Here is a 20,633-nt window from a genome sequence, read left to right as displayed (position 1 = left end):
ATTGCCGCTATCAGCATTGGAGCTGTTGTAGCAGATGGTACAACACACGCTGCATTATTGATTGCCTCTCTTCCACGCCTTCCCATCTTAAAATGTGAAAGGAGAAATAAGGTGGGACGTGCACGGAAGATAGGCTGCACGGTAGAATTGCCCCTCTCACCATTTGAGGGACAACACACATGCTGCATCCATGTCATAGACACGGGTGTCTGTCTATATCCTTCCATGGCAACGTACATCACTCTTTTGCCACAAAAATCATCTGTGCTGTGCACCAACCATGGTTTTAAATTTCAGTTTCGGAAAATTTTCAGTCCCTACCACTGAAATTCACTGATTTTGGTTTTCATTTCCGTCAAAGGAGCAACATCTTCTGTCAAAAATAATTAAAATTTTCAAATTTTGAAAAAAGAATATTTTTTTGATCCATGTGTATTACCGAAATGACTGAAATATTTTGATCGAAAGGTAATTATTTCGGTGTCCACCAAAATCACTAAAATGCAGTGCATTCCGTTGGCACCAACCCACTATTACTTGCCACTCCTTTAAGTAGAGCACTCACTTGCTCACTATTATCGGGTGCAGCAGCAGCTAATCGCGGGTGTTGGCGCCATGACCGCAGATGCAGCATCTGACGCCGCAGGCGTCAATGGCCCGCTCAGCTTCGACGTGATCGTGCTGGGCGCGGGCATCATGGGCAGCTGCGCGGCGCACGCGGCGGCGTCCCGCGGCGCGACCGTCCTGCTCCTCGAGCGCTTCGACCTGCTCCACCACCTCGGCTCCTCCCACGGCGAGTCGCGCACCATCCGCGACGCCTACGCCAAGGCGCACTACCCGCCTATGGTCCGCCTCGCCCGCCGCCTCTGGGGCGACGCCCAGGCCGACGCCGGCTACCGCGTGCTCACCCCGTCGCCAAACCTCTGCATGGGCCCGCGCAGCAACGCCCGGCTCCTCGCCGCCGTCAGGAACGCGGGCGCGGCGGAGGTGCATGATGTCGACGAGAGGTGGGGAGGCGTGTTCCGCGTCCCGGACGGGTGGGTGACGGCGGTGAGCGAGATCGGCGGCGGCGTGCTGAACGCGACCAAGGCGCTCGCCATGTTCCACACGCTGGCCGTCAAGAAGGGCGCCGTCGTCAGGGACAACACGGAAGTCGTCGGCATCGTCAAGAAGGAAGGAGAGGACGGCGTCCGGGTGGTGACAAGCAAGGGCGAGGAGTTCCATGGCGCCAAGTGCATAGTGACGGTCGGCGCGTGGGCGAGCAAGCTGGTAAAGTCCGTCGCCTTCATGGAGCTGCCGATCCAGCCGGTGCAGAAGACCACCATGTACTGGAAGATCAAGCCTGGCCGCGAGCACGAGCTCACGGCGGAGGCCGGATTCCCGACGTTCTCGAGCTACGGCGACACATTCGTGTACAGCACGCCGTCGCTGGAGTTCCCGGGCCTCATCAAGATCAACGACAACAGCGGGTCGCCGTGCGACCCGGACAGCCGAGACTGGGGCTCCGGCGCCGCCAGCGCCGCCGAGCGCGTCGCCCAGTGGATTCAGGAGTTCATGCCGGGACATGTGGAGACCGCCGGCGGGCCGGTCATCCGGCAGTCGTGCATGTGCGCCATGACTCCGGACAAGGACTTCGTCATCGACTTCCTCGGCGGGGAGTTCGGCCAGGACGTGGTGCTCGGTGCCGGTTTCTCTTGTCACGGGTTCAAAATGGGGCCAGCGGTGGGGATGATCCTTGCCGAGATGGCCATCGATGGCGAGGCGAGGACCGCGGTAGAGGCCGGGGTGGAGCTCCACCATTTCAAAATCAACCGGTTCGAGGGCAATCCCGCGGGGAACACCAACAAGGACTAGATCGCGTTTGCGAATATTCAGTTATCCGAGACTTCCATGCATAAATCTCGTGACCAAACTGAAATCTGAACTGAATCTATACATACTGCCAGTTCAAAATCTGAAATCGCGTTTGAGAAACATATATTTGTTAAAATCTGAAACCCACAAGCTATATATATTTCTGATGTTATACATACTGCAGGTATTCTCCTGACAAAACTGAATCTAGAAATACTGCTAGTTAAAAAATGTTTGCTTCTTGGAGCTGAATGGAATCAACTAAAACGGTCGAATGGTTAGAAATGAACGCAGCTACCGGGAGGGAAGTTACTAGTATTGTATTTTCTTTATTTTTACGATGAATATTGTAGCTATTGTAAATTTGAATTAGGGAGTCTCCACTTTCACCCTTCAGTGAAGAACTATGTATATTTAGAAAGTGCCTAAAATTCATGTAAAGAGAGCAACTAAATGTGCACACCAAATGAGGAATCTTTCAACTACAATAGGTTTATGCAAGCACACACCATGACACCAGTTTTTGATCGCCATGACGGCTGGTTCCACACCATGACCCTTTCAACTACAGTAGGTTTATGCAAGCCCACACCATGAGAGCCGTTGCACCCCTAACCGCAAGGCCATCGTCTCCCTATCTTGCTCGTCACTTGGAAAATTTGGAACGAAAGAAAAGCTTGGGTGTTCTACAACAAGCATGAGCCACCATCCCTAGCCTTAGATCGTATTAAAATGGAAGCTCGGTTGTGGGTTATAGCGGGTGCTAAGCGTTTGAGTGAAATAATGCTGGGAGAGAAATCCCTTATATCGCTCACCTTGTTGGGACTATCTTGTCAAACACTTCTTCTTAATTAATAGATTAGGGTAAAGCTCTTGCCCCTGTTTCAAAAGAAAAAAAATTGTTGATCACACCTTCCACTGGATCATCAATACATACATGGAATCAAATAGCAACTTAGAGGGAGAGGGGATCACCTTGCCGTAGACCACGTGACGGTGTAAATGATTCTAGTAGGTTCCGTTAAATTTGACAGAATATCTCACCTCTCCCCGTTCTTGTTCCTTTTTGTAGTTGGTGGTTTTTGGCTCTTCTAAAGCAGGGGATAGATTCTGATTAAATCACACCGGTTAAAGTCTGCCGCCGAGCTCCGGGGATATCCCACCTCCTTTTTGCCGACGATACATTGCTATATTTTTAGACAACTATTGATCAAGCACGGAATGTGAACAAGATCATTCAGACTTATGCGATAGCCACATGCCAGCTAGTGAATAGAGCCAAATGTCCCATCTTGTTTGGAGCACGATGTCCTGAAGCAGTACGTTCGGAAATTACACAGGTGCTCCAAGTCGAAGTTGCGGACTTTGAGGATAAATACCTTGGACTCCCTACACCCCAAGGACACATGCATAAAGGTCGGTTCCAGAGCCTGCAAGAAAGATTGCTAAAAAGAATGTTGCAGTGGGGAGATGGCATGCCCTCCCAATCTTGCAAGGAGACCTTGATAAAATCTGTAGCTCAAGCCATTGCAACCTATATTATGGGAGTTTTCATACTGCCTATGGCTGTGTGTGATGATCTGGCGCATATGGTCAGAAACTATTGGTGGGGTTTAAAACAAGGAAGGAGGAAAACACACTGGATATCGTGGATAACATTACACAACCCAAATCACATGGTGGCTTGGGTTTCTGGAATTTCCGGGTTTTCAACCAGGCCCTTCTAGCTAAGCAAGCATGGCGCCTCATCACCAAACCAGATAGCTTATGCGCCAGGGTTTTGAAGGCTAAGTACTACCCAAATAGAGCTCTCAATGATACAGTCTTCACGACCAACTCCTCGGAATTCAACATGGTCTTATACTTCTGAAGAAGGGTATTTTATGGAGAGTTGGGGACGGTTCCAAGATCAGGGTTTGGCGAGACCCATGGATTCCATGACCCCATTCTTTCAAGCTAGTCTCCGAGCAGAGAATGCAAGATCAGGCGAGTCTCGTTGTTACTAAATGAGCATGGTACATGGAATATGCAACTCCTACCTAAGCATTTTGTTCAGGCGGACATAGATGCGATCATTTAGATCAAGGTTAATCCGAGGTGAGCCTTGGATGTTGATCTAGCAAAAGGGAAGCATGTTGTCTCCTGGGAGAAGGTGGAGAGATCGAGCAGCGACGAAGCAGAAGGTGGCAACGGCTGGTACCTCAAAGCCATGGAAGAAACCACCTGAGAATTGGACGAAGTTGAATGTTGATGGATTTGATGATGTTGAGACTCCAAGTGCAGAGTGTGGCGGCAGCGAAGTATTTTCCCCACAAGGGTGACTCGAGGGTTTATATCGAACTCTCGGGGAACTAGATGGAAGAGTATTCTCCTCTTTTTTTTTTCTAACAATCCTGCAGGTAAAGTAAATGCCTTGTGTCCCCAACTTCACCGTGTGGTTGTTAAGCACAAGGTTTCATGTAAGTAAATAACACAAGTAGAAATAAAACAAGTAAAAACTAAATTAGATAAAATAACAAAGTAAAAACTGTAAAGAGTTTGATTGTTTTTGGTGTTTTGGATGCAAATAAGAAAAGCAAATATTTTTATATTTTCAGATTAAAATAGTGCATCTAGAAAATAAGGTAAAATAAATATAAAGGTGTTTCTTATGATTAAAAAGTGGACCGGGGTTCATGGGTTCACTTGACTATTCTCTCTTAAAGTTGTGGTGGACAAAAAGCAATTCATCAATGAGATATGAAGGTGCAAATAATATTATATGTAAGATCAGAATTAATATGTCCTATCATATAGATGATGCAACATACCTCTCTTATACTCCACAATAAAGAAACTTTATCAATCTTGTATTAAGAATTAACAGAGCATAGCAATAAATACTTTTACATAAAGTTTGAATATCAAATATGCTACCTTGAACAAACAAGATCATCACTACTATCACATGATGAACATAGCACATGCATTCACTGTATTCCTAGTGAGGTAGCAAAAGAAAGGTAAAGCCATAATAGATCTTGAACATATTGTCACTATCCAATCACTACAACCAAAAGAAAGGTAAAGCCATAATAGATCTTGAACATATTGTCACTATCCAATCACTACAACCATGCTACTCCATCTAACACACACACATACACACACACACACACACGCACACGCACACGCACACGCACACGCACACGCACGCACGCACGCACCCACACACCCACACACACACACACACACACACACACACACACACACACACACACACACACACACACACACACACACCCACGCACCCACGCACGCACACACACACACACACACACACACATCACCCCACACACGCTCTTGCACATAAGTTCAATCAGAACAAATACTTAAGAACGGGGTACATAATATGCATCTATCAATACATGTCACCATATAATAAGAACAGATCTCATAAAACAGTATCATAGAATAAGGATCTACCATATATGTATTACAAATATGACCATAATCATGATAGGCAGCTCATATGGAACTAAGAACTATGAAGAACATGAGAGAACTAGATCAAGCTACTTCCACAAACCCGTAGTCTAGAGGTGGACTACTCCGTCTTGGTCATGGTGATGATGATGAAGACGTTGGAGAAGATGGAGATCCCTCCTACGGTGATCCTGGCGGAGTTTACCTCTCCAATCTTCTTTGCAGCAACCTCTGTTTTCTTGTTTCTGTGTTTATGCGGCGTTCTCCTCCCGAGAACTCTTCGGGATCATATATATAGTCGTTTTTAGGGCAAAATACGCTGGTTCACGAAAGAATTAGGGAAAACGGGCGATGGACAGCTGAAAGAGGGGGGTGTGGCCTCCCTTCCTGGCCACGCCACCTAGACTCTTTTGGCCCTCAGGCCTCTCCAGGTGAGCTTCCAGGACCCATGTTGCTTCTCCCGATGAAAAAGTGACGCTCCAAAAATCCCAGGTCAATTTGACTCTGTATAGGTCTCTGAAAGTGAAAAAAAATACACAAAACAGGATTTTCCTGTTCTGCAGCGTTATAACTCAAATAAAGGGGATCATTGGTAAATCCCCATAAATCAATGTAAAACATGATATTATCATCATATATGTTGCAAATATATGAGAATTTAATGTGATAAAGGACAAAATTCATGTATGTATTTTATATGCATCAGAGTCATACTGTAGTGCATCAGGGACAGGAGGAACAAGTGCAGTACTTCGAGATGCTAACGGAGAGATCATTGTCTCCGCTTGCCGTTTCCTTCCCTCTTGCCAGAACCCGCCTGAAGCTGAACTAGAAGCTTGCCAACATGGTTTGGCTCTAGCCCTGGAGTGGTCCACCCTACAATGTGTAGTGGAGATGGATTGTTTAGAAGCTGTGAAACTAATAAGCTCAGGTGAGCTTGACCGTTCGCCCTTCACAACTATCACCCAGAAGATCAAGCACCTGAAGGCGTCTGGTCCTTTGTTAGTTTTTCAATTAGTTAAAAGAGAGCAAAATAATGTAAGCCACATCTCGCTGGCGAACTTTGGTCGTTTACATGGTAGGTCAGACTTTTGGCCTATGTCAGGCCCGGGTGACGTTCCGGCACTTTGCCGCAACGAGTGTAATCTGGATGTTTAATTAATAAATGGCTCTCTTTCTCGCAAATAAAAAGCAACTTAGAGGGGAAAAAATGCAGCTTAGCATCTCAACAAAAGAGCAGCGACATTAAACTGTCAAAGGATTTAGCAAGACATGTACCGGTTCAAGATTAGGCATAAGTCGGTAAAGAAATAAAGCAAAAGTTATGAGAATTAGTATGATACATGGGACTACCCTCGAGTAGAAAATTGGTGGCATATCACTCTGATCTATCAAGCCCGTGTTGAATGCCTACAAAATAACTCCAAGCAGAGAGATAGAGACGTACGTAGGACATGAGTCACATGAGAGGAAGTAGCTAGAAAGGAGAGCCGTGAGGATTGAGTGGTGCCTTCCTATGTGAGAGAAATAGATTAGAGGGGAGCCGTGAGGATTGAGGGTGCCTCTCGATTCTAGCTCAGACTCTCAGAGCATCGCTAGTAGATCATGTAAATTGTCTAAAATCATAAAATAGCAGTTACTTTTTGTTTTTTATTTGGTTTAGCCTGTCGATCAGCTCCCGTAAAAGGGCGCGACCCGTAAAAAGCAGTAAGGGGCTCTGAAATTTGTTCTCTGGACGGTATATACACGTTCTCCACGGAGAAACCGAGTGCGACCCGCTCCCCTCTTGATTTGGCTGGACGAAGTTTCAGCCCCCTCTTTTCCAGCTTCTGCGCAGTCGTCATCGCCAATCTGCATCCCCACTAGCTCTACACCGCCGCGTGCCGGACTCGACGCCATGGACCTCTTTGAGCTCCCACCGGCCATGTCGCGCGGCCTCAACACCCACCTCCCGTATTCGTAGGTGATCCGGCCGTTTTCAAGAAGAGAAAGCGCTCGGGCACCCACGTCGTCGCCCCAGGTGCTACCGTGGCGGCCGCCACCGCTGTTGCTAGCCCGGCCAATGTCATGGTGACTCCCGTTTCGCGAGCTCGTTCGAAGGTGGGAGCGATGTGGACGAGGACTATGGGCGGCGGGAAGAGGAATCATACGTGAAATGAGGCGGCCTTCCTCCACTCGCTCCGCTGACGACCGAGATCGGCACATCCCACGACAACAACGTCGGTGCTGCCATCGTGTTCATCGAAATGCTCCCGAGGTATCATGGTCTGTCCTCGCTCATGGATATGTTTTTTTAGAAGATCATATTTCGTGAATATGTTAAACGAGGCCGAGGTGAGCATTTGGGAGCCGCCCCTTGTTGCAAGGAGAATAGGCCCCTTTACATAGGACAACGCCCGTTCACAGCGGGACGTGCTGTCCGCCGACCAGGTTGGTGCAGACGGACCACCGCACACCCAGGCAAGGTATGTTGGGCCGGCCCAGTTTGTTTTTCTTTTTTCCTTTCTTATTTTTTCTTTGTTTTGAATCTGAACAGTTTTAAATTTAAACAAATTTCGAATTGAACGATTTTTAAATTTAAAAATATTCAATTTTGAACAAATTTTAAAATTGAACGGTTTTTCGAATCTGAACAAATTTTAAAATTGAATGATTTTTGAATTTTAACAAATTTAAAAATTGAACGATTTTCGAATTTGAATAATTTTCAAATTTGAACGATTTTTGAATTTGAACAATTTTCAAATTTGCACACTTTTTCGACTTTGCACATTTTTCAAATTTAAACAATTTTCAGATTTTAATAATTTTCATATTTGAACAAAAAGAAGAGAAAGAAAAACAAAATAAGAAAGAAATAGAAAAGAAAAAGAAAAAGAAAAAAAACAAAAAAAACAGAAAACAGAAATAGACAGCGAACTGGGCCGACTAGGCCGGCCCATACCGCGCACGGGGGTGTGCGGCGCGCGGTAACGGCCGACCTGGTCGGTGTATAGGAATTGCCATTCACAGCTGGGCAAAGACAGCGCTGGGTTTGCATGGGCCTCTAGGGTCCAGGCCCATGGGCTTCATTGGCGTGAAAGGCCGGTCCGTGTTCGCCACACCAACACACGATGACGATGGCCGGCGTCACGGTCGTGTATATGTGGTGCCGGCCGTTGATATAGGAATTAGAGACTGACATTGTTTGTCTAAAAACAGAAATGTAGAAAGAGCTAATAACACTTGTGTTACCACAACTTACACGTGACGTGCAAATTAGTCCCATAAGTTGTAAATGGTGGTACCGCAGTCCCAAAACTTGTATCAAGGGAGCAAACAGGTTCACCACCAATCGGGAGCTAACATGTGGCGTCATACGTTTTGCAGAAAAGGCCCTGGATAGTTTTCATTGGACATATACGTCAATAGGACATTTGTGCGCGGCCCCACCAGTCAGTATAATGGAAGAAAATATTAAAATAATGTATAGCTGGGCAGTGGCGATTCGAATCGAACTCTGGACAAACGGGTGCAGCCCACGAGTGGAAGCCACTGCGGCAAACAACCAATTGTTGTATTTGTTGGGATAGTATCTTTAATATACAGTGATCCGATGCACCACGCTCCTGCTGTATTCCCAGCCGGACGTGTACGCGAGCCTGTGGCTGCAGGGGAGGGAGCGCTAGTGGCTTCAACACGGCGGCCGTCGGAACCGTGTTCCACCATTTAGGACTTCTCACGATCTAAACGAACGTGCTGGGTAATTTATTTTTTGCCGTTTAGAGCATCTCCAGTCGCGTCCCCCAAACCGTCCCCCAAAGCGATTTGGGGCGCGCCGGACAAAAAAAGCGTTCCAGCCGCGTCCCCCAAAGCCCTTTTTGTCAGCGGCGCCCCGATACGGTGTCCGGCGCTCCGAGCCCGTCCCCGTCCCACGGGGACGCACCGGGACGCCGGACACAACGCAAAGCGAGCGGGCTCCACATGTCGGCGACTATTTGCATAAACCGTTGGTTCGCGCCTCTTTCTCGTCGCTCCTTCCTTCCGCGCCTCCACCCGCACCGCCGTCGCTGGATTTCCCGGCCGTTTGAGGCGTCGATCCGTGCTGCGAGTCGACACCGTTGTCGTGGCCGGGGCTCCCGCCGGTCGTGTCGCCGCCGCCGCGTCGCCGGCCGCCTCCCAGAACGCGCCGTCAAATCCGCCCCACCTCCGCGCACAGAAGGTGCTCGACGACTTGCCAGGTAGGCGCGATTGGTCGCTGTTTGTTGCGTCGTCTGCCTCGGCGCAATTTAACCATTGATCGACTTAACCATTGATTTTGCTTTAGCCATGGACAGCGACGATGAGATGGTTGCCCTGCTGCTGGAGGACGAGCAAGCGTTCGACGACGACCTGCGGGAGCATTTGCTGATCATCGCGTCCCTCCAGGACATGCTTGACGCCGAGGCGGAGAAGAGAGAAGAGGCCGCGCCGCGGAGGATCAAGGCCGGGAAGAAGGAAGTCGAAGCCGGCGAGAGGATGGAGGGGCATGCCATGCTGCACAACGACTACTTCGCCGACGGGGCAACACATGCCGACAATTTTCGGCGCCGGTACGGGATGAGCAAGGGCCTGTTCATGAATATCCTCCACGGCGTTCGAGAGTTCGACCCTACTTCAAGCTCAAGGTCGACGCTGTAGGCGTTCTCGGGTTCTCATCCATTCGGAAGTGCACGCCGCCATGAGGATGCTTGCATACGGAGCACCTGCCGATACACGGGACGACTACCTTCGAATGAGTGAGTCTACTGCCATTGAGTGCATGTACAAGTTTTTGTCGAGCTGTGGTGGGAAAGTTTGGCAAATACTACTTGAGAGGGCCAAGCGAGGAAGAGAGCTGCAAGGATCATGGCACAAAATGCTGCCGAGAGGATTTCCTGGAATGCTTGGAAGCATCGATTGCATGCACTGGGCATGGAAGAACTGCCCGTTTGCTTGGCAAGGTATATACAAAGGGCGTCATGGATATTGCGGTGTGGTGCTTGAAGGCTGTGGCAGATTATGACCTGTGGATTTGGCATTCTTTCTTTGGCATGGCGGGATCACACAATGACATCAACGTGTTGCGGCGGTCTCCGGTGTTCGACGAGACTAGTGGAAGGGCATGCTCCACCATGCAACTATGAGATCAATGGCCACCAATATACCAAAGGCTATTATCTAGCCGATGGTATATATCCAAAATGGGCCACTTTTGTCAAAACAATCTCGAATCCATCGAGTCCGAAGAATTCTCACTTTGCTACACGACGGGAGGCTTGCGGGAAGGATGTCGAGCGGGCATTTGGTGTGCTTCAAGCACAATTTGCCATTGTCCGGTACCTTGCTCTAAGCTGGTCTCACGACCAAATGTGGGAGGTGATGCGGAGCTTGTGTGATCATGCACAACATGATCATCGAGGATGACCGCAAGAATCATGTTAGGTCACATGTTGGTCCCTATGAGTGTCAAGGACCTCTCGCGGAGGTTGATCATGAGGTGCCTGCAGATTTTGCTGATTTTGTGGTCATGCACGCGAGAGATCCGTGACAGACAATGTGCATGAGCAACTTCAAGCTGATCTCGTTGAGCATTTGTGGAGGATCAAAGGAAATACCGTGGCACCTTGATGTATCATCTAGCCCTTTTTATTATATTTGATTACTTGTTTTATTGTTTGTTGTAATTTAATTTGAAAACAATCCTCGAAAACATTTTTTTCATATGCTACATTTGATATAAATGGTTTATGTGTTAAAAAAATTATTTTAAATGTTTGGGGGCGGCGTTTGGGGGACGCGGCTGGGGAGCGACGTCCCCCAAACGCGGCACGAACAAAACACGTCCCCCAAATGCTCAATCCGGCGCGCTTTGGGGGACGGTTTGGGGGACGCGACTGGAGATGCTCTTAGATGGCCGTGCGGACACGCGGACAGCGGTTCGCGTCCGCGTGTTCGTTTGTGTCGCACACTGCGCCCAATGCGGCGACCCAAAAAGCCGCCACGTAGTTCATCTTCCCTGGGCGGCGCTGCGCCATGGCAGGTCTCGACGGAACAGCAATGGCGGGTGGGATAACGCGCGGGAAAGTTTCCGTGCGCACCAGGGTTCCGGCGCGCGCTCGCGCCCAAGTTTTCCGCCAAGACCGCCGGCTATAAAAGACGGTACCAGCCTCGCAGACCTCACACCCGCTCCGCTGTCCTCGCCCCCTCTACCTTCTCCGGCGCCCTCTCCCCACCATCGTTATTCCGCACACCCTGCAGGCCACGTGGGCCAAACTCTCCCTCGCTGCCCGCGCCAGGTTCCCGTGGACGTCGGAGGAGGAGCGACAGGACATGCGTTGGGTCGCCGACAACGAGGCGATCCGCGTCGCGACCGAGGGGGCGGCGAAGAAGGAAGAGGACGCGGCGCAGGTGGAGGCAGCCGCGGACGGCTGGCACGAGGCCACAGATGGCTGGCACAAGGCCGTGTAGAAGGAGGCGGAGCCCGCCGCGGGGGAGGAGCAGCCCGCCGCGGAGGAGGAGCCCGTCGACGCGGAGGATTACCTCCATGACCTCGAGATGGCGAAGATCAATGTCACCATCGAGGAGCGTCTCGGCGAGCTCACGCGTGTGACGAAGGAGCACGGGGCCTTAGTCCGAGCCGGTCGCCGCCGATTAGGCGACCTCATCGGCCGGAAGAACGGCTCCTCGCTCTGCAAGCAGCCCACCACCTCCTCCTGCTGCGTCGGAGCGCCTGCGTCGTCGGCAGTGAAACCACGAGTGCTGGTATTAGTGATGTAATGGTATGCATACACTTACTAGTCGTCCCATCGCCACCACGATGAGTGCCACATAGCAGAGGACGTCGCCCAGCCGCCCAGCCGCCCAGGGCGTTCGTGTAGCTGTTTCTTGTCAACTTGTGCGTACTCTTCTATTTCATTAGTTACTTAATCTAACGTCCAACATTAAACAATAAATAAAGCATTATAATCTGAAGTGGTTAACGCGTAGAGGCCAGCATCTTCTGGTCTTGAGTTCGAACCCACAATCAGCTGTTTATTTTCATTTATTTCTTCCTTTACTGACTGGTGGCCCCACACCTAATTGTACTTAGACTAGTCATAGTGGGGAGTCACATAGAGTAGTAACATGGTGCATGTTACTACCCTATGTTACTACCTTCATAGTGGGTAGTTACATATTTGTGGTATCATGCATGTTATATTTATTAGATTGTAGACTCATCTTGTCTTGAGAAGTGTGATGTTATAGTAACATAGCTAGTTACCACCCCACTCTCTTTCTTTATTTATTGTCATGCCATGTCACCAAAATGCTTTGGGGTGTGTGATGTTACTACCTATGTTACTCCCACTATGAGCAGTCTTAGGACATGTGCGTCCAATCCAAAAAAATATGCAGGGGCTTCTGTGTAAAATGTATACTCTTCCTTTACTGACTGGTGGGCCCACACCTAATTGTACTTAGGACATGTGCGTCCAATCCAAAAAAATATGCAGGGACTTCTGTGTAAAATGTATACTGCCACATGTCAGCTCTAGATTGGTTTTGGATATTTTTGCTCCCGTAGTACAAGTTCTGGGACTGCGGTACCACCATTCGCAACTTATGGGACTAATTTGCACGTTCGGTGCAAGTTGTGGTACCACAAGTGTTGTTAGCTCATGTAGAAATAGTCTACTACCAAAAACGAAAATGCAGCTCCGCGGGTTTAGCTTAGCTTCAACCCCAATTCCCATGTGCACGAGGCGTTCGATCATTCCTTTTCCCGTTTTCAGATTAAGATTCATGGATGGATATGGCACGCGTAGTGGCGAGTAACCTTCACATGGCGCAGATGCTTTGCCAAACTGTCTTAATTGGTCATTAGTTCGCTTGCCTTGGCTCCTGTGACGACGTGATGAGTAGTTAATTCCGTGTCATGCGTCTGTCCATTTTTAAGGTTGTTAGAGCAACTACAACGGCTCAAAACTGTACAGTGGGTTTACAATTTTGGCTCGATTTCGATCATACAGATACTATATTCACTGCCCGCCTTAAAAGTCAAAAGATTTCATAGGGGCTTGTGAATTCGCACGCGCAAACAGTACAAGTAGTGGTGGATGCGGTGAAACAGACTAAAACCCTATTTCCGCACTGCCACGTCCACCGCTCCATCACCGCCCTAGCTTACCTCCGGTGAGCAATCAAGCCCCACGCAGATCGCATCTGTCGCTCCACCATGTTTCACCACGGTGGTTTCGCCCGTGGAGGCGGCCGGATTGGTGTCGGCAACACCTTGCCATGAGACGACGGAAGCTCCCGCGGCACACCCGCTGAGGAGCATGCGAAATGGGTCCGCTCAGAGGGTGCGAAGAAACGCGCGGCGAAGAGGTGGACCAACCGCTGCATGACTCTGCTGCTGCCACTCCGTGCGTATGTGGAGGCGGGGTCGTCTTCCTCCTCGCGCCGTTTGTTGTCGCTCCCCCACCCCCTCCAACGATGATTGGGCCACGACGTGGACTACGTCGACAAGACGACGAAGCCGAGGCGACGTCCGTCGAGACGCTCCGCAGCTTCTCGAATCAGGAGGCCACAGAAGTGCGGCAACGCAAGGAGGATGCGCGCTGGGTCGTACACCAGCTGCGCGCCTACGAGGACTTTCAGCACGAGGCTGCTATCCGGCGCGGGAAGATGGAGCGCGTCAAGCTCAAGTAGAAGGAGGTCGCCGTTGGTCGTCATCCACCGCAGGACCATTTTTTTTTTTGGGAATAGGGCCAATTTTTGATATTATTTAAGTTGCGGTAGTTTAGATTAGCTAAATCAATGATCTTTATTTTGCATGTTTGTTCATTTTGTGTCTAAAATCGTGAAGAATCGAGCCATGAACTCGAATGTGATTAGGGCATCTCCAGCGGCACGACGCAAACTGACGCTGAGCTTTTGTCCAGCGTGATCGGAAATGCGTCTGGGCCCTCCTCTAGCGGGACGGCGCAAAGTGACCGGGCAGCTCGCGGCGACGCAAATCTGGCCCAAATATGCGTCTCGGATGCATCCATGCGGACGCTGCGCGGACGCGCAAAGTGTCCACTCGCGTCTGGCGGACGTTTCGTCTGGCCCGTCTGGCAGTGACCCAGCGTCGATGCGTCTTCTCCGCCAGTATGCGGCGCGGAGACGTCGCTTCGGCAGTCTGCGGCCGCGTAAATGGCGATGCCTCGCGTGGCGCGCGGCCGTCACCTACCTCTGCGCACGAAGTAATGCCGATGCCACGCGTGCCGCGGCCCTCACCATGCCTTCAATCTATATAAACAGGGGCGGTAGCATCTCATCTCCTCCCCACTAAACCCTAGCCGCCGCACAACCTCCACCGTAGCGCCACTGCCGCTCAGACTCCGCAGCCACCATGAGCAACGTCGGCCGTGGCCAGGCTGCCGCGCCTCCACCTCCACCTACACCTCCCACTCCACCTCCCCCGGCCTCGAGCTCCGACGAGGAGTACGACTCCAACGACAGCACGGGCGACCTCCTCGACCCGGTCAGGGACGCCAAGTACCTGGCTGACGCGGAGAAGGAAGCAGAGGAGGAGCGGGCGGTCCACGCAGCGTTCGACGCCGAGATGGAACAGCGCAGGCTGGCGGCCGCCGCAGCCGCAGAGGAGTCCGACTCCGACATATCATGGTCTTTCGATGACCCTGATGCGCCTACCCCGGAGGAGAGGGCGGCGGAGCAGAGAGCAATAGTCGAGTCCTTCGAGACGCTCAAGGACAACGCCGTCAACGTGAGGCTGCAGCAGTGCTTGCAAGAGGACGCGGCGGCGCACCAAGCCATAGCGGCCGCACGGGAGGCGGCCGAGAAGCCGGTGAGGGTGCGACGCAACGACGGGACCAGCCCATCAGGCAGCAAGTAGTATCTTTAGGTTACTTTGTATAGTTTCTATGCTATCAGATGTACTAGTATATTTGCTCTCAAATATGTTGCAAATTTAAAAATGGATCGTCCCGGTGGACGCACACTCAGACGCAAACGGACAGTCGGACAAAATATGTCTGCGAGGCGATGCAAACGGACGCTCGCGATCATTTTTGGGCGTCCGAAATGCGGCGCCCCGTTGGAGATGCCCTTACTGTAAAACTTCTCGGAAAGTAATTTTTCGAATTTCTCAGTTTTCTCAGTATTGTTCCAGATCTGCGGGTCAGTGGATGCCTAGATGGTAGGCTCCAACACGTCCTCAGGTTACATGCATGTTGCCCTGCCGTAGCAAAGCTTGTGCTCCCTTTGGCATGCCAAGGGATCTCTGTTTTCTGGTCGTGCTCGAGAATCTCTCTGCACAAAAAATACGAGTACGTACATAAAAAAAAAACGAGTACGTATACGTATCAAGGTTTGCTTTCCACTCGTGAAGTGCGGTGGATCCGCGTCGTATTGGGCGGCATGTTATGTTGCGGGTTAGCACTGTGTTCCATCCATCGCTGCACTTTCATTTGGAACGAAACATTCCTAGTACACTACTAGCTGGCACTTGCCACCGTCACGTATTTAGGCATCTCTCCCGCGGACTGACGCAAATCAGGCGTTAAAACTATACACGGCATCTGTTTGCGTCAGTTCGAATGGTCGAAATCAATCATGCATCTGTGTGTTTGGATATCCAAAACTGCTCAACATATTTTTATTTATTTATAAAACCCCATAATTTACATAAGTAAAAACGCAGAAAAAAATTTAAAAATAAAAAGGGCCAGCAAGGCCTGCTAAAACCTAGCCATGGACTACTACTCGTCGTCAATAACCAGGTAGATAAACTCCAGCATCCTCCATGGCAGTTGGTAGACTGGCGGTGGAGGAGGAAGGGGATCCAGCCAGCGGTGACGGCGACCACGGATCCCAGGCTGGGGATGGAGTAGAAGCCTGCGGTGAAGGAGACGGCGCACGTGTGTGCGTGTCGGTGTGGCCGAATCGAGGAGTCGTCGGTCTCCCCTGCGCCAGCGAGGATTCACGTAGCTGGACGGGCGCCGTCCCACATAGCGAGCTGGCCGAGCTCGCTATTGGCCATTGCGATGGTCGCAATGGCCTCCTCCTCGCTGATGTCCGACGGCTGGCGCCAGTCGAACTCCCACGTCTTGAACAAGATCCAGTTGTACGAGTTCAACGCGAACTCGGATCATCGCAGATCTGGCGGCAAGATGGCTTGGTAGTACCAGACATCGTGGCGATGTTCTCGTCCCTCACGTGGTACATGAGGGACCGGCACACGACTGGAGTTCAAATACTAGCCTCCTCCCGGCAGGCTCGCATCCGGACATGGCACCCGCCGGTTCTCCTCCCAGAGCCGGCGCGCGAAGTCGACGTGGACATACCGCCCTACCTGCGGCTTCTTGTCGGAACGCGAGCCGTCGGTCTCGTGGTCGTTCTTCGTCTTGCGGTACGACCAACCCTTGGCCATGACGTCGGTCGGGTGTGTGTGGCGAGGTGGAAGGCTCCGGCGATGGTGTGAACGAGGAAATAGGTGCCGCCAAAAAAAAAACGTCTGTCATACGAAGCCTTGGTCTTATCCTCTCCCCGTCTACAGTAGAGAGCGGTGTTTTTTGGGCGTTTCCAGGCGACCCACCTCGCCGCCGCTCGGCCGGCGGGTTCCTCCCCCTCCGGCGGCTGCTTCGGCAGCGGGAGGATGGGGAAGCCCCGGTCGGCGGCGTGTATATAGCGTAGGGTTGGCGTGGGTGCCGGCCGGCGGCGTCTTGGAGCGGGAGGCGCGGCCGGAGCGGCTTTGCTCGGTGGGAGGACCCCGCTCTGGCGGTCTGGTTCTTCGGAGCTGTGCTGCTGGTCTCCTGCCTTGTACGTGCTCGGGGCTCCATGGAGCTGATGGGCGCGTGCTTCCCTCGCCGGAATCCGTGGGGCGGCGGATCCGGGATCTTCGTATAAGGATTCAAGCTGGTTGTGTTGCAGGGCGTTGGCGTGGGCGGCGCTGGGTGGAGGCTCTTTGGGGCCGAGGTCGTCGACTTCCCGGTCGCGAGAGGGACGGTCCCGTATCCAAGGCCAGAGGGGATCGATTGCGGCGGCGCGCTGGCGTACGTCTGGTTCGTCGTCTTCGTCAACGGGGTAGCTGAAGGACTTCTTTGTAATATCGTTTATGTATCAGGACCTATCTGTAAGATCCCTGTGATAATATAATCAGCTTGTGTTCCCGCAAAAAAAAAAAACAATGGCCCTTAAAAAGGCTCGGACGACGCCTCACCTTCACTGCCCTGCCATTGAAGCTGTTGGGCGACACTGCCCACTAGCGTAGGCGCGTGGAAGATGAGACGCGCGATTAACGCGGTGCAGAAAGCTGCGACGCATCGTCTGTCAATTCTACGGCACTGAAGGCGAAGGATCTAGGTCGCTGCCAGGCGGGTCCATGTGAGAAACGCGCAGACAATTCATAGATCATACTAAAGGCGCGTTTGCGTGTGGACAAACCGTGAGTATAGATCGAACTACTGGACTTGGATGCAGACGTATTTTTCGACCGCACTCCAAACAAAAGTTCCGTATTCATTTGGATGGGCCCGGTGGAGACTGGCGGTGAGGCTGCGGCATACAGAGGCAGCATCGTGTATTAGGGCATCTCCAACAGGTCGACGCATTTCGGACGCTCGAAATATCCGATTGTGTCCGTTTGCGTCGGCCCGTGGACGCCATTTGACCCAGGGCGACCGTTTGCGTCGGGGGTACCTCCAGCGGTGGAGACACATTTTTTTTTGCGGAGATAGCGTCAAGCTCGTTAATAGCGTTTTACGTCCCATCGAGGACTGCCGCCGGTGATTACTGTTCCCGCGCGACGACGGTCGTTCCCGCGCGCGCCCAATACATTGGCAAGTTTCGCTGACGTTTCACGCGCGCGGGAAACGACCTGCGCGGCAACGCCGTTTCCCGCCCCGCCGTGGCTATATATGGTGGACACCGGCGGGGTGACGGACACACCTCAAGCTATAGCATCCATCCATGGCCGACCACAACCTTAGTTGGGAACACGTTGTTCAGATGTGCCGCCACCTCCACCCGGAGGAGGACGAGGAGGTAGTCGCCGCCGGCGTTCAGGCCAAGCAGCTGGACCTGGAGGCGGCGGCGGAGGCGGAGGTTGCGGAGGCAGAGGCGGCAGAGCGCGCGGAAGGGCGCCTCGCGGCAACCAGGGCGGAGATCGCCAACACCATGGCCGACCTCGCCGACGCCAGGGCGGAGCTCGCGGAGGCACGGGCGGCGATGGTGGCCCCTCCGGTGGCCCCACCAGCGGACGCCATCATCCACGACATCGCGGACGACGACCCCCCCCCCCACCCATGCCCGGCCGCTTCGACTGCGGCGGCGACTAGTTCGTTCTGCTCGCGTTCTTCGAGACCCTTGCTGGGGACGCCCTGCGCCGTTAGGCTTGGTTGGCGGAGGAGGAAGCCCACAGCTATGCGATCGCCATGGCTCGGGGCTACATGTGCTCCGACCTGGACTCGCTCCAGCGGAGGGGCCCTTCTCCCGCGCGGGTCGAGCAGGAGAACCGGGAGCTGGCGGGTGCCATCGCTGCCATGGACGAAGCGGTGGTGGAGGCGGCTAGGGACATGGCTTTCCACGCCCACCTGGCGGGGTTGCAGGCGGCGGAGACGGCGGCGGAGGCGACGGCGGCGGCGGAGGCGGAGGCCAGCTCTATGGCCAGGGCAGTCCTGTGGGACTCTTCTCTGGCCGAGGCCCTCGAACGCCGTTTGCGCCAGGATGAGATGTCCGTTCGCCGCCGTGCGCGGCGCGCGGAGTGCGTGAAATGCTCCCGCTTCAACGACGGTGCCGACCCTTCCAGCGGCCAGTAGTAGGCCGCGCGACTGCGAGTAACCGAGGCCGGTGTAGGCCGCGCGACGGCGAGTAGGTACGGCCGTTGTAGTTTTAATTTAACTCGACTAACCATCTCTGTAAAGATAGTCCTTTTGGCCAATTAATAGTAATGAAAAAATATTTTGCTTACCTAGTCACTGTCGACCGGGCCCAAATGCACCCAACACGGACACTTTGCGCAACCGTGGAGCGTCCGCGGAGACGCAAAACTGACGCATATTTGGGCCAGGTTTGCGTTGTCGTGGACGGCCCGGTCACTTTGCGTCGCCCCGCTGGAGCAGGACCCAGACGCATTTCGGTCACGGCGGACGCAAACGGTCGCTCAGCGCCCGTTTGCATCGTCCCGTTGGAGATGCCCAACGGGGCGACGCATTTCAGACGCCCAAAAGTGGTCGCGGGCGTTCGTTTGCGTTGCCCGCGGACATATTTTGTCCGATTGTCCGTTTGCGTCTGGGTGTGCGTCCACCGGAGCGACCCATTTTTAGATTTTTAACATATTTGAGAGCAAATGTACTAGTGCATTTGATAGCATAGAAACTATACAAAGTAACCTAAAGATACTACTTGCTGCCTGACGGGCCGGCCCCGTCGTTGGGTCGCTCCCTCACCGGCTTTTTGGCCGCCTCCAGTGCGGCCGCTATGGCTTGGTGCGCTGCCGCGTCCTCTTGCAAGCACTGCTGCAGCCTCGCGTTGGCGGCGTCGTTCTTGAGCGTCTCGAAGGACTCGACTATTGCTCTCTGCTCCACCGCCCTCTCCTCCAAGGTAGGCGCATCAGGGTCATCGGAAGACCATGATATGTCGGAGTCGGACTCCTCTGCGGCTGCGGCGGCCGCCAGCCTGCGCTGTTCCATCTCGGCGTTGAACGCCGCGTGGGCCGCCCGCTCCTCCTCTGCTTCCTTCTCCGCGTCAGCCAGGTACTTGGCGTCCCTGACCGGGTCGAGGAGGTCGCCCGTGTTGTCGTCGGAGTCGAACTCCTCGTCGGAGCTCGAGGCTGGGGGAGGTGTAGGTGGAGGTGGAGGCGCGGCAGCCTGGCCGCGGCCGGCGTTGCTGATGTCTACGCACGCTTCTATTCCTGTAGACAGTGTTGGGCCTCCAAGAGCAGAGGTTTGTAGAACATCAACAAGTTTTCCTTAAGTGAATCACCCAAGGTTTATCGAACTCAGGGAGGTAGAGGTCAAAGATATCCCTCTCAAGCAACCCTGCAATTAAGATACAAGAAGTCTCTTGTGTCCCCAACACACCTAATACACTTGTCAGATGTATAGGTGCACTAGTTCGGCGAAGAGATAGTGAAATACAAGTAATATGGATGATTATAAATAGTAGTTGCAATCTGAAATAAAGATGGCAGCAAGCAAACATGTAACAGAACTTGTTGGAAACGGTGTTTCAATGCTTAGAAATAAGGCCTAGGGATCATACTTTCACTAGTGAACGCTCTCAACAATGATCACATAACTGAATAAATAAATGCTACTCTTAAACAC

At 52.2% G+C, this 20,633-nt stretch overlaps 1 protein-coding gene across 1 annotated transcript; it reads left to right on the top strand.

Annotated features, from left to right (window-relative positions):
- Positions 1-669: 669 nt before the first annotated feature.
- Positions 670-1,854, top strand: LOC124647840 (probable sarcosine oxidase). Its single transcript, XM_047187707.1, has one exon. The coding sequence runs from the start codon at positions 697-699 to the stop codon at positions 1,852-1,854; it is 1,158 nt and encodes a 385-aa protein (XP_047043663.1). The 5' UTR covers positions 670-696.
- Positions 1,855-20,633: the final 18,779 nt, after the last annotated feature.

Source organism: Lolium rigidum, chromosome 4 (genome assembly GCF_022539505.1).
Source record: "Lolium rigidum isolate FL_2022 chromosome 4, APGP_CSIRO_Lrig_0.1, whole genome shotgun sequence".
Classification (NCBI taxonomy): domain Eukaryota; kingdom Viridiplantae; phylum Streptophyta; class Magnoliopsida; order Poales; family Poaceae; genus Lolium; species Lolium rigidum.
Note: the sequence above shows the minus strand (reverse complement) of the source record. Positions and strands in the feature narration are given on the sequence as shown.

Excerpts from the sequence above, each read along its gene's own strand:
- LOC124647840 (XM_047187707.1), top strand. The coding sequence starts at position 697 with ATGGGCAGCTGCGCGGCGCACGCGGCGGCGTCCCGCGGCGCGACCGTC.